General features: G+C 47.1%; 1 protein-coding gene across 1 annotated transcript in view; it reads left to right on the forward strand.

Moving 5' to 3' along the window:
- The window catches only part of LAMA5 (laminin subunit alpha 5), a 55,779-nt gene that overhangs the window by 17,507 nt on the left and 24,110 nt on the right, over positions 1 to 14,162 (forward strand). Inside the window, exons 7-11 of the mRNA XM_060179225.1 lie at positions 4,546 to 4,661; positions 4,967 to 5,085; positions 5,200 to 5,290; positions 5,516 to 5,644; positions 5,736 to 5,798. Coding sequence (XP_060035208.1) covers positions 4,546 to 4,661; positions 4,967 to 5,085; positions 5,200 to 5,290; positions 5,516 to 5,644; positions 5,736 to 5,798 — 518 coding nt within the window. The remainder of the gene's footprint in view (positions 1 to 4,545; positions 4,662 to 4,966; positions 5,086 to 5,199; positions 5,291 to 5,515; positions 5,645 to 5,735; positions 5,799 to 14,162) is intronic.

Raw genomic sequence — 14,162 nt, forward strand, 5'->3', positions numbered from 1 at the left:
GGAAAGCAGATAGCAAGCACAGGTTCTGAAGGGGGGACGAGGCAGTGACAGGGAGCTGTAGGACATCCATCCCCAGCTCTTCTCTCACCATGCAGTCACACAGCCCCCTGCTTCTGTGCTGGGATTGGGATGCTCCATGCCTTCTGCTGGGCTCCACTGTTCTTTCCACATCCCATTTCTGGCAGCATACTCACCCCTGCTTTCATCCCACCATCACAGGCCCTTTGGCCCCCTGCACCTCCCACAGTGTGGCTTGTAGGCTGTTTCCTACTCACACAGCTTCTGGGCACCAAGCTCACTGTTGCTAATTGCCTGGGAATGAAGTGTCCAGAGGGCACTGTGACAGCTGGGAGGGGCGCCCATAGGACAGCCAAACTGGCCTGGGAGGAGAGGCAGGCCTGTCCTGGCCTGCTACAGAGGGGCAGCACCTCTGCCTCATCTGTGCCTGGGTGGGGTCTGATCTGAGTTCACCTACGGGAGATGGGGAATGGCATGTATGTGATCCCAATGCAAGCCAGGAAAGATGGAGAGCTTGGAACCACCTGGAGGACATGGAACTGGGATAATGTGGGCATTGCGCAGGGTGAAGCTGCACAGGGAGAAATACTTTGGTGGGGCTAGTGTTGTTGGGCAGGGCACAGGGACAGTGGAGGAGCTGGTGAGAGGTGCATGTGCCTGCTAAAAGGGAGGGCTCCTTGCCACGGGCATGGGGGAGGTGGTGGAGCACAGGACACACACGCACAAGGCTCCCAGTTTGACCTTCCCCTGAGCTGCAACCACCCATCACACTTGTGACCCCCCAGACTCCTACCCTGCTTTCACCGCACCCATCTCTATTGCCACCTGTCCTGGCAGGGTGCTGCCCCTTTACCCTAGCCAGCACCCCCACTGCCTTCACTGCCCTGTAAGTATGGCCCCAGTATGATCACATCACCAGCTGCTACCTGCTACCCCCACCACCTCTACAGCTGAATGCTGACTATGGTCTGTCTTGACCCTTCGGTTTTCCCCCTTCCTCCTGACTTGTAAGTTACATGTTTGGATTCTCTTGGTGTCTTAAACTCCTCAGTTTTCTGTAACAAAAAATAGCACCTGCTGGGTGCTTAGAGCAATAAAAACTTCTCATGATTCCAGAGGCTGGTGAGGGCCACGTCCTGTTCATAGATGGTGTCCTTTCCCTATGACTTCACTTGGGGGGAGGGCTGCGGGCACTCTCTGTGGTCCTTTTCAGGGGGCCACTGGCCCTAAAAAAAGAGTTAGGCTTTAGCATGTGGATTTGGGGTCATAAGCATTGAATGGATGACAGTGGACAGTGGACACTGCTTTTGGGTTCCTTTCCTAGTTCTATTTGTAGTAGTGAGAACCTTTTGAAAGTTTTTTTTTTTCTTTTTTAAGGTATCATTAATGGAACAGAGACAGAGCATCACTCTTTTCTTTTAATTTTATTTATTTATTATTGGATAGAGACGGAGAGAGAAATTGAGAGGAGAGGGGGAGATAGAGAAGGAGCGAGACAGACATCTGCAGCCCTGCTTCACCACTTGTGACGCTTTCCCACTGTAGGTGGGAGCCGGAGGCTTGAACCTGGGTTCTTGTGCTCTGTAGTGTGTGCACTCAACCAGGTGCACCACCACCTGGTCCCTATAGAGCATCACTCTTGTATATATGATCCCAAGGGTCAAACTGGGAGCCTTGTTCATGTGTGTCCTGTGCTCCACCACCTCCCCCATCCCCACGGCAAGGAGCCCTCCCTTTAAGCAGGCACATGCACCTCTCACCAGCTCCTCCACTGTCCCTGTGCCCTGCCCAACAACACCTGCCGAGCCCCACCGAAGTATTCCTCCCCATGCAGTGCCACCTTCAGTAATGCCCACGTCATCCCAGTTCTGTGCTTTCCACCTGGCTCACATTGCTTCCCTCCTAGACTCAATTTCTTTCCCCCCAAATGCGCCCATTAGTTCTTTCTCTAGAGAGTTGTTCATCACTGTCCAAAGGTGGATGTTTTGCCCTGAACTGGAGTGATGGTTTTCTCATGTAGGATTGCAAGTGGTGGCTGTGTTCCTTTGTTGTCTGAGGACCCAGGAACCTGCTCCCACCCACACTGCCTCCTGTCTGTGGGACAAGCATCCTCCCAAGTGATTGCATCTTCTTCCCATGATGTTCTGCAGATACATCTGCTGTGCCAAGGGAGGGGGCATGCTTTCTGTTACCCAGTATTTATGCTTTTGGATCCAAGTATACTGCCATGTATCTCTTGAGGATGAGGACACATGGGTGTGACTCTGTCTCCAAGATCATTTTGGCCATCTGCTCTGATTGACTGTCCTTCTCCGCTCTGTCTCAGCACACTTTGCTTGTCCACCTGTCTGAGCTGCCTCTGGACTTTTTCCAGTTCACTGAGTCTCTCTCCAGCCATATCTAATCTGCTGGTCAGCCCACCCTTTGAGTTTGTAATGCTAGTAATTTTCTTCACTTACTGAAATTTGGATTTCCTCTTTGGTTGCATATAACCACTTTTCTTTTTTTAAATTTTATCTATTTATTTTAATAATTGTGATTTAATAGTCATTAACAAGATTTTAAGATAATAGGGGGAAAATTCCACACAGTTCCCACCACTGGAGTTCCATGTCCCATCTTTTTTTTTTTTGCCTCCAGAGTTATTTCTAGGGCTCGGTGTTGACACTACAAATCTACTGCTCTTGGAGGCTGTTTATCTCCATTTTATTGGATAGGACAAAGAGAAATTGAGAGAGCAATAGAGAGGGAGAGAGAAAAATAGACACCGCTTGTGAAGCAACCCCCCTGCAGGTGGGGAGCCAGGGGCTCGAACCAGGATCCTTGTGTGGATCCTTGCACCTTGTGCTATGTGCACTTAACCTGGTGCACCACTGCCTGGCCCCCCACCACCTCCACTGGAAACTTCTCTGTTCTTTATCCCTCTGGTAGTATAGACCAACATTCTTTATGGGGTGCAGAAGTTGGAAAGTGTGACTGTAATAGCTTCTCCACTGGACATGGACATTGGCAGGTTGCATACAACCATTTTCCATAGCATTGTGTTTTTATTATTATTATTTAGATCCTCTGGTTTTAATGCTTATTTTTTAGAGCTGGGGTGCAATCTCATCATGCTGGGCCACTTTTTCATTCAGATAGACACCTCAACAATGGAGCTTCACTTGATACCATAGCACCTTCCATGTGGTGCTGAGACTTAAATTTGGGTCATGTGTGTGGCAAGGGACAGGCTGGAGCTGCATGTGAGAGACTGGCCCTTATCCAACCCACTGAGTCATCTCTCCGACTCACTTCAGCTATAATAATTTTTCTCCTCCTTCCCACCCTCCTCCTCTTTTTCTTTTAAAATTTTATTTATTTATTAACACAAGATGGAGAGAAGAGACAGAGTAAACCAGAGCATCACTCTGGTACATAGTATGCCATGAATTGAACTAGTAACCTCATGCTTCCAAGTTCAGTGCCCTGCTCACTGCATAACTTTCCAGGCCCCTCCCTCGCTGTAATCTTTAAGTACTCTTACTTTGGGTCTCCACTCCAGGTCTCTGCAGACCTGTTCTCGGGCTGGCAGGCTACTTGTTGAGCTGACTGGCCCTTCAGGTGCTCTCCATGATGTGCTACACCTGTGCCTTCATGGAAAGAGGCTCCCTAGAGTGGCTTTGTGGGGTCGTTAAGCAAATACCGTGGCAGGTCACTACTAGCTTGGCACCACTTATATTAGCTTCAGTGCCCTGACAGCATATGAGCATATGTACTTGCAGCTTCTCAGAGCTGGAAATAGGCCATTTCCTACGTTGTCTGAGGGTGCCCTGTGATTTTGTTTCCTGTCTCCTTGAGTTCTCTGAGTGTTGTTGGGCCTGGAGGGACTGCAGTGTTATTCCCAAGACCCTTGTGAGGAACAGGGTGGGAGCTACAAGATAGAAGTGCTGGGTCTTGTCTTCATGAGCTGACTCCTGGCTGTTGCCAGGAAGTGCCTGTGACAGCTGGGCATTGCTCAGGACCAAGGCACTAGCACCGTGGGATGGGCTCACTCCTGCCATCACCTCCCTTCGCCCCAGCTGAGATGTGAGGGGTGGGGCTTTGGCAGGCATCCTGAACAGTAGGTAGCTGCAACCTCAGTTCCCTTCTGCTGCCAGCTGTCCCCCTGCCCACTGATCCAGCAGGAGTGACTCTTCAGGACAGTGGGCAGAACTCCAGTGCTCAGCCTGATGTCCACCCCCGGCTACTCTGGCCACCTGCTTCTGGGAGGTGCCCTGGGAACCTGGGGGCACACGTGGGGCCACCTGGATGAGCCCAGATGGCCTGACAAGGAGGACCTGGGTTGTGGAGCTAACTGCAGGGTGGGGGCTAGTCCTGGTCCTGGTCATCATGGGGAATGTACAGCTCAATCTCAAGGCCCCAGGTCTGTAGGCTGATGTATCCACCCTTTATATGTGCCCCAGACCCTCATGGCTCTGGCTGCCTCTGTTGCCAGTCCCTGAGTCCTCTGGCTCTGAACCCCTCTGTGCTTGTGTGTCCTCCCAGGTTGCAGTGCGCCTGCCAGCACAACACGTGTGGGGGCTCCTGTGACCGCTGCTGCCCCGGCTTTAATCAGCAGCCATGGAAGCCGGCAACCACTGACAATGCCAACGAGTGCCAGTGTGAGTGCCCCTGTGCTCATGGGTACATACGCATGCCTGGATGTCAGTACACATGCACACCTGTGTGCACATGGTTACATACCAGTACAGTGTACACACATTCACATGTGCTCATGTCTGCACACGCCTACACCCTGACACATTCACGTGCACACCTGCAGGTAGAGACATAGCATGTGCTGCCTGCCACCCAGGTCAGGCCCATGGAGGGTCACCTGTAGTTTGTGGGTCCTGTTTGTTTGTGCCCTGGGGTCTCTGCTTGGCAGGGTGGTGGGGGGCCTGCTGACAGCTGATCCCCTTTCCAGCCTGCAACTGCCACGGCCATGCCTACGACTGCTACTATGACCCCGAGGTGGACCTGCGCCACGCCAGCCAGAATCTTGACCACGTCTACCAGGGTGGTGGAGTGTGCATCAACTGCCAGGTGGGCAGGGCTGCAGTCAGACCCCGGGGGCAAGGCTGTGAGGACTGGTGGGTCACTGGTAGCTGGGGTGAAATGTTCTGGACTCAATGATTCTGTACCTACACCCACCCCCAGCATCACACCACCGGCATCAACTGTGAGCGCTGCCTGCCTGGCTTCTACCGAGACCCAGACCACCCTTTGGACTCACCCCAGGCATGCCGTCGTGAGTAGGGTTGGCCTGGGTGGGAACAAAATTCCAAGGGCAGTCTTCCAAGGCTGGGGTCACGGGTGGGTGCAGGGGTGTCCCTAGTCTCCAGCTGCTTGGAACCCTTGATTCCTGGCCCTGTCCTGGCATAGCTCCCACCTCCCTGTCCAGACCAAAGAGCTCCCCACTTTGAACCCCACTCACCTTGGACTTGGGGTCTCATGACTTTTGGTTCCTATCCAGCCTGCAACTGTCAGTCCGACTTTACTGATGGGACGTGTGAGGACCTGACTGGCCGCTGTTACTGCCGTCCCAACTTCACAGGAGAGCACTGTGACGCGTGTGCCAACGGCTTCATGGGCTTCCCACACTGTTACCGTGAGGCCTGGCCCAGGGCTAGGGAACCCTGTGGGCGGGGTACCCCAGGAGGCCCTCGCCTGGCTGACACACCTTTCTTCCTCAGCTGTGTCCTCATTCTCCCCCAATGACACTGGAGAGCATGTGCTGTCAGATGGACAGGTCGTGAGTAAGTGTGCCCCAGTGGTCCCTCCTTCCAGGAATCCCTGAAGCACTGAGGCAGAGGGACTCCACAGAGACCCCAAAGAGGGGAGTGTTTTCATTGTGGCTGCCTCACTTGTAGTTCTTCTATTTTTATGCAAAGAATACATATTCATGTAGAAAACCATCAAAATAACAGGTACTGACTACTTGTAAAATCAGAGGAAAAGACCAGCAGAACTGCCCTGCTAAGGACCAGCCCCCTCCCACTGTGTGACCGCCAGTGTAAACACTGACATGTGCTGTGCACAATGTTTTGTTACAGTGTTTCTACCCACCACAAGCCTGTAAACATGTCATTTCACGTCCTCCATCCCACAGGCAGCATTTATCTAAGCACCTCCTGCTTGTGGAAAATTTAGGTTCTTTCCTTTTTTTTTTTTTTTTTTCTTTTCTTTTCTTTTCTTTTCTTTTCTTTCTTTCTCTCTTTTTCTTTTTTTCTTTTTTTCTTTCTTTTTCTCTCTTCCTTTCTCTCTTTCTTTCTTTCTTTCTTTCTATAATGCTGCAGCAAACATCCTTACAGCTCAAGCCTTTCCATAAGTTCTTATCCTAGAAGAAGGTTCTAGAGCATTGGCATGCTGTGGGTGACCTGAGTGATCACCTACCCGGGTAGAGTGATGCTGGTGGCATTCATCCTCTTCCTCCAGCCCTTGCTGTCACCACACAGAGGTGTTTGTCATCATCAGTGTGGTTGGCATAGAGTCCGCATCAGGCCAGAAATACATCTGCCTGCTTAGCATCTAGAGCTGGTGCCGTCTGACCCCTAGATGTCCCATTCATGACTGGACATGGAAACCTGCTGTTATACAGTCAGTGTCCAGGATTAGATTGTCCTTGGGAATTCCCTCATTTTCAGCTGCATTTCCTGAAGTTGAAATCCCCTACCCTGGGCTTTGTTCCCTTTCCTTCTTCATAGGTATCAGAACACTCTAGACTGATCTTATCCGTTCCTCCCATGCACCCTTTACTTTCTTAAGCTTTTATTTCTTTTTTTTATATTTATTTATTTTTCCTTTTGTTGCCCTTGTTTTTTATTGTTGTTGTAGTTATTATTGTTGTTGTCATTGTTAGATAGGACAGAGAGAAATGGAGAGAGGAGGGGAAGGCAGAGAGGGGGAGAGAAAGATAGACACCTGTAGACCTGCTTCAAGCTTGTGAAGCGACTTCCCTGCAGGTGGGGAGCCGGGGCCTCAAACCGGGATCCTTATGCCAGTCCTTGTACTTTGCACCGCATGCGCTTAACCCACTGTGCTAACGCCTGACTCCCTTAAGCTTTTATTTCTTTATTCATGAACACTGTAGAAAGAGAGAGAGAGCCAGACATCACTCTGATAGGTCACTACCAGGGATCAAACTCAGGACTTTACACTTGAGAGTCCAATACCCTATCCACTTGTCTCTTGTCAAGGCCTTTTTCTCATCTGCTGCCATTGTGTGGTCCCTTTTAGATGGTGGTCCCAAAGCCCCATTCCCTGCTGACTGACAGAGAGAGAGAGAGAGAGAGAGAGAGAGAGTGTGTGTGTGTGTGTGTGTGTGTGTGTGTGTGTGTGTGTGTGTGTTGAACTGTTTCTTTTGTATCTGCTTTGTTTTCTATCGATAGTGTAAATCAAGGACAGCATACTTTTTCTGGAAGGGACCAGAGTGATAATGTTTTACATTTTGAGGGCTACTTGGTCTCTGTTGCATCTCTTCAATACATGTCACCTGTCGTGACTCCAATGAGCCACATGTTTGTGATCGGGTTTACAGAAAGGTGGAGGGGCCCGGGATGTCTGTGCCAGTCCTGGGTGTAAACTATAGCAACTCCCTTCTGGTGTTGAGTGGTGATGCACCGGGTAGATGACATGTTAACAGGTGCAAGGACCCATATTCAAATCCCTACTTCCCACCTGGAGGAGGGAAGCTTCATGAATGGTGAAGCAATGCTGCCAATGTCTTTCTTTTTTTCTCTCTCTCCCTCTCTCCCTCCCAAATTTTCTCCCAGCAATAACCCTGGTAGCAATATTTTTTATTTTATTTTATTTATTGCTTTATTGGGGGATTAATGTTTTACAGTTGACAGTAAATACAGTAGTTTGTACATGCATAACATTTCTCAATTTTCCACACAACAATACAACCCCCACTAGGTCCTCTGACATCCTGTTCCAGGACCTGAATGCCACCTCCACCCCCCACTCACCCCAGAGTCTTTTACTTTGGTGCAATACAAAGTTGGCTTAGTGTTTTCTCTCTCTCTCTCTTTTTTAATTTCTTTATTGGGGAATTAATGTTTTACATTTGACAGTAAATACAATAGTTTGTAAATGCATAACATTTCCCAGTTTCCTATATAACAATACAACCCCCACTAGGTCCTCTGTCATCCTTTTTGGACCTGTATTCTCCCCCCAACCCACCCCAGAGTCTTTTACTTTGGTGCAATACTCCAATTCCAGTTCATGTTCTACTTGTGTTTTCTCTTCTGATCTTGTTTTTCAACTTCTGCCTGTGAGTGAGTCATCCCATATCTATCCTTCTGTTTCTGACTTACTTCACTTAACATCATTTCTTCAAGCTTAACCCAAGATAGGCTGAAAACGGTGAAGGCACCATTTTTACTCGGAAAATGCTCAATAGTTCTAGTTTATTTATCTTTTCATTTAGCTCCTTTGTTTCTTTATTCATTTTTCTGCCTGGATGATCTGTCAGGTTGAGAGAGTGGGGTGTTTAAGTCCCCCTACTATTACTGTGTTGCTGTTAATATATTGCTGCAGCTTGTTTCAGTAGATGTTTGATGTATTTAGATGGCCTCTCCTTGGGTGCATAGATATTGGTAATCATTAAGTCCTCTTGACTGATCCTCTGAGCAGTTTTTTTTAAAGCCTCCTCTTTTCCCTCCTGGACCCTGAAATGACTCAGTACTATCTCTGATTGTGCTGTATTTCACTTTGAACCTGTTAGTTGTACAATCATCTAATGTCTTTCGTAGCATGGACCCAGCATTGAGCATAAATGCCTTACGTCCACATTCATAAGTGACACTGGTTGGAAGCTTTCTTGTGGTGTGTGTATGTGTGTGTGTACATCATCCTTTCTGTTTGGCTTTATAAATTACTTTGTAGAACACCTGAAAAATGAGTTGTGCTTTACTACGTCCTACATTAACTTAAAATTCACAGGTACTGGGGCTGAGTGGTGGCACACTCAAATGAGTGGACGTGTTACCATGCACAAGTACCTGGGTTCAAGCCTCCAGTCCCCACCTGCAGGGTAAAAGCTTTACAAGTGAAGCAGTGTTGTAGGAGTCTCTTTCTTTCTCCTTCTCTATCTCCCCCTTCTCTCTTGATTTCTGTCTCTATCCAATAAATTAGTAAATAAAATTTTTTTTCTTTATTTTATTTTTTCATATTTTTAATTTTTTTCCCTTTTGTTGCCCTTGTTGTTTATCGTTGTTGTTATTGCTGACGTTGTTGTTGGATAGGACAGAGAGAAATCAAGAGAGGAGGGGAAGACAGAGAGGGGTGAGAGAAAGATAGACACCTGCAGAAATTCTTCACTACCTGTGAAGCGACTCCTCTCTGGGTGGGGAGCCAGGGGCTCGAACCGGAATCTTTATACCAGTCCTTGCGCTTTGCGCCACATGTGCTTAACCTGCTGCGCTACTGCGGCCCAACTCTCTAGATGATTTTCTAAGTTAAATTCTATCAGTTTACCAAAAAATAGATAGTCCCTGTGATTTTTAAAAAATATATTTTATTGGGAGCCGGGTGGTGGCGCAGTGGGTTAGGCCCTGGGGCACTACTAGAAACACCAAGAACAGCACTAGTGCAGCTTCACAGATAATGCAGCAATGCTGGGGTGTCTCCCTCCCTCCCTACAAAGAAAGAATGAAAAAGGTCTCAGAGAGGCTGCTCAGCAGTGGCATCACACATGCCATAGATCCCCCATTCATTCCACAGTATAGGAAGGAAAGAGAAGGAGCAAAGATAGCACTGGTTTTGGTTGTTGTTGTTCTTCTTCTTCTTTTTGTCTTTATTTATTTATTGGATAGAGACAGCCAGAAATTGAGAGGGAAGAGGGTGATAGGAAGAGAGACAGAGAGAGACACTTGTAACCCTGCTTCACCACTTGCAAAGCTTTCCCCTTGCAGGTGGGGACCAGGGGCTCGAACCCAGGTCCTTGAGCACTGTAGCATGTACGCTCAACCAGGTGCACCACCACCCAGCCCCCTGTTGTTCTTTTTCACCAGAGCACTGATTTATGGTACTATAGGGGATTGAACCTGGGACTTCAGAGCCTCAGGCATGCAAATCTTTTTGCATAACCATTATGCTATCTCTTCCACCTGTTTATTGTTCTATAGAAAGTTTAGATTTGGGCAGGAGTAGATAGTATAATGGTTATGCAAAGAGACTGTCATGCCAGAGGCTTCGAAGTCCCAGATTCAATCCCCTGCATCACCAAAAGCCAGAGCTGAGCAGTGCTCTGGTGTTTCTCTCTGTGTCTTTCTCTCTCTGCATCTCTCTCTCAAAAATAAAATAAATAAAATACTTTTTAAAAAAAAAAGAAAGAGGGGGTCGGGCGGTGACGCAGTGGGTTAAGCGCATGTGGCGCAAAGCTCAGGGACCTGCGTAAGGATCCTGGTTCGAGCCCCCGGCTCCCCACCTGCAGGGGAGTCGCTTCACAGGCGGTGAAGCAGGTCTGCAGGTGTCTATCTTTCTCTCCTCTTCTCTGTCTTCCCCTCCTCTCTCCATTTCTCTCTGTCCTATCCAACAACGAATTGCATCAACAAGGGCAATGATAATAACCACAACGAAGCTACAACAAGGGCAACAAAAAGGGGAAAAAAATGTCCTCCAGGAGCCGTGAATTCATGGTGCAGGCACCGAGCCCAGCAATAACCCTGGAGGAGGAAGAAAAAAAAAAGAAAGAAAGAAAGTTTAGATTGGGCTGGGGAGACAGTATAATGGTATGCAAAAGACTTTCAAGCCTGAGGCTCCAAAGTCCCAGGTTCAGTCCCCAGCTCCACCATGCGCAGAGCTGAGCAGTGCTCCAGTAGCTCTCTCTGTGTATCTTTCTCTATGTATCTCTCTTTCACTAAAAATAAATAAAAATATTTTTAAAAAAAGTTTAGATTAGAGGCTTCTTGTCTCATTTAGTTATTCGGTCTGTTCATTTTCTGTTTCAACTGAATTTTGAGTTTTATTTATATTGTTATCAAAGTTTTAAAAATTCACATTTTTTTCTCATCAGGTTTATTGTTTGGGGCTCAGGGTCTACTTATTGCTTCTGCAGTCATTTTTTCTTTCCTCTAGGTGGAGGGTGAGAGATCAGGAGAGAGGGAGGGAGATGAGAAACATCGAATCACCATTCATGAAGTTCCCCCCGCAGGTGTTCCCATGTAGTGACTGAGGACTTGAACCTGGGTCTCACCCATGTTAATGTTGCTGTCTACCAGGTGAACCACCTCCCAGCCACCTAACTTGAACTTTTAAATGTACTGACCTGCGGGGCTGGCACTGGCTCACCTGGTAGAGCACACACATTACCATGAGTGACGGACGACCTGAGTTTAAGCCACCATACCAGCCTGCAGGTGGGGAAACTTCACAAGCAGTTGAGCTACAGGTGTCTCTCCTCTCTGTTTGTCTGTCTGCTCCCCCCCCAACCCACCCCCTCTATCTCTCACCCTCTAACAAAAAACAAACAAACAAAAAGGCCCAGGAAGGTAGAGTCATATAGGCACTGAGACTCAGCAATAATCCTGGTGGCAAAAATAAATAAATAAAGCATTAGTTTAAAATTACACATAGCATTGCCATCTCTCTGTATCATTGTCCATTTTTTAAAATCATTTAATTGGGGGTGGGGCAGAGCAGTGGCCTATAGTATAGTTGTTGACACATGATCACAACTTCTTATCTCCCTGAGATGGATGTCTGAAAGCACCTTCATCCCCAATGGTCCCCCTCCGCCATTATGAAACAGGACCCTCAACACCCTCTCCACCCCCTTTCTTACCTTCTTTCCTCAGAGTCCTTTGCTTTGGTGCAATACACCCATTGTCTTTTGTTTTTTAAAGATTTATTTGCTTATTAGGGGGGAGGGGAAAGAGAACCAGAACATTCTAGAATATATGGTGTCAGGGATTAAATAAACTCAGGACCTCATGCTTGCAAGTCCTGCACTGCACTGCTGCACCACCTCATCTACCATTTTTTTTTTTCATTTTTTCTTTCTTCATTAGACCTAGCAAAGTTTTCAAAATAAAGCTTAAGGCTGTATCGAGAAAGTCTACTAGAGTTTTTCTATTTAGTTTGCAGGAGAGATTTGCTTCCTAATATAGAAAGTTTCCAACTGAAATATTTAATCCCTCCCATGTAGTTTCATTTGATTATTATTATTATTTTTTTGTAGTTTCTTGAATTATCTTGTTTTTCTTTGAACTATTAGCAAAAGGACGCAAGGCATTGGTTCTCAACCAGAGGGGAATTTTGACCCAAAGAAAAATGGGGACATTGGTGGTAGCAACTAAGAGTTCCACTGGCACTGAGTGGGTGGGGGCCAAGAATCCTGAACAAGACTCCATAGTGCACAGGACACCCCACCACCACAACAAAGTGGCATACAACCAGGATATCAGTGGGACCATTGTTGAGAACCTTTGTGAAAGCTATTAGTTTGCCTCAGAGTGCAGCTTTGCCTAAATACACCCTATGGGGTTGATGTCTGTGTTCTCACTACTGTTCCTTTCTTTTTTTTTTTTTTTCTACTGTTCCTTTCTAAACAGCCAATTATTTCAGTTTTCCTTTCTATCCTCATTGTCATTCCCAGTGGTTATACTTCCTCTCTCGAAGTCCTTTTTTCTGGTGGTTCAATTCTAGTTTCACTGCATTGTGTGGGAGCCTGACAATTTCTGCCTTTGTCTTTGGAATCTGTGATTTTCTTTGTTTTTCACCTAGAACATGACCCCATTTAGATTGTTTTATGATTGACAGGAACATGTGTTCTCTGCTGGGTACAGGCTGTTGTGTGTGCATCTATTAAAGCAAGCATGTCACTTATGCCAATTGAAATCCACCCTAGCCTTGCTTAATTTTGTCACATTCTGAGAACAATCTATTCAGCCTTTCTCTGTAGGACTTTGATTTTTGCCAAGTTCTCCCCTCAGTTTTAGTAATTTTAGCTTTTAGCACCTCCACGCTGTACGCTGCTATGAGAGATTCGGGTTTTCTGAGTCTCGGGTGGAAGGCAAGTCCATTTTCTTATATGCCACCCTCTGTCTCTGTTAATGCTGTGATCCTGCCTTCTCTGTGACCTTCTGGCTCCTTGTACCCACCTCTGCCTCCCACTCAGCTCTGCCTTTCTGAGTCTGGGGATAAGATACATTCTCACTGAAGGGTGTGAGCAGATTTCCCTGAAAGTCACACTGACACCTTTGGGTTTTGTCTTTGTAAGGGTGATTCAGTCTGGCATGGGGACTGTGATCCTCTCAGCTTGAGCTTGCTCAGCTCTTACTGTATCACTCTCCTTTCCTTACACTGCTTCTTCCCAACATTTTGCTAGGTGGAGGAACAAGGCATTTCTTAGTCTCAGTATTATGTGGTTGGTGTTGCCTTTCCTGAGTTTTGCCGGTTCTGTTTCCATCTTCTGCTCTAGCCCATGGTTGCTCTGCATTTTTTGACAGCTGTCAAACTGTTCTCTAACAGTAACAAAAGTAGAATGGCATGAACTGTCCTCTTTTCATGCACATGTGAAGACACTTAGCATGATTTTTATTCCTTCCCATCTCCCAGGTTTGTTTTTTTAATTAAAAAAAATATTTATTTATTCATTTATTTTTGTTGCCCTTGTTTTATTTTTGTAGTTACTGATGTCATCATTGTTGGATAGGACAGGGAGAAATGGAGAGAGGAGGGGAAGACAGGGGAGAGAAAGACACCTACAGACCTGCTTCAGCGCTTGTGAAGTGACTCCCCTGCAGGTGGGGAGCCGGGGGTTTGAAACGGGATCCTTACACCAGTCCTTACACTTTGTGCCGCCTGCACTTAACCTGCTGCACTACTGCCCAGCTCCCTTTTAAAATTTTTTTATTACCTTTATTTATTTATTGACTAGAGACAGCCAGAAATCGAGAGGAAAGGGGGTGATAGAGAGAAACAGAGACACTGCTTCACTACTCGCAAAGCTTGCCCCCTGCAGGTGGGGACCAGGGGGTCGAACCTGGATCCTTGCTCACTGTAACATGTGCACTCAACCAGGTGCACCACCACCTGGCCCAGATTTTTTTTTTTTTTTTGATAGAATACAGCTTTCTTTTTGGCTTGCTATGATTTTGTTTTTCCATGTT

Source organism: Erinaceus europaeus, chromosome 1, assembly GCF_950295315.1.
Source record: "Erinaceus europaeus chromosome 1, mEriEur2.1, whole genome shotgun sequence".
NCBI classification, from domain to species: domain Eukaryota; kingdom Metazoa; phylum Chordata; class Mammalia; order Eulipotyphla; family Erinaceidae; genus Erinaceus; species Erinaceus europaeus.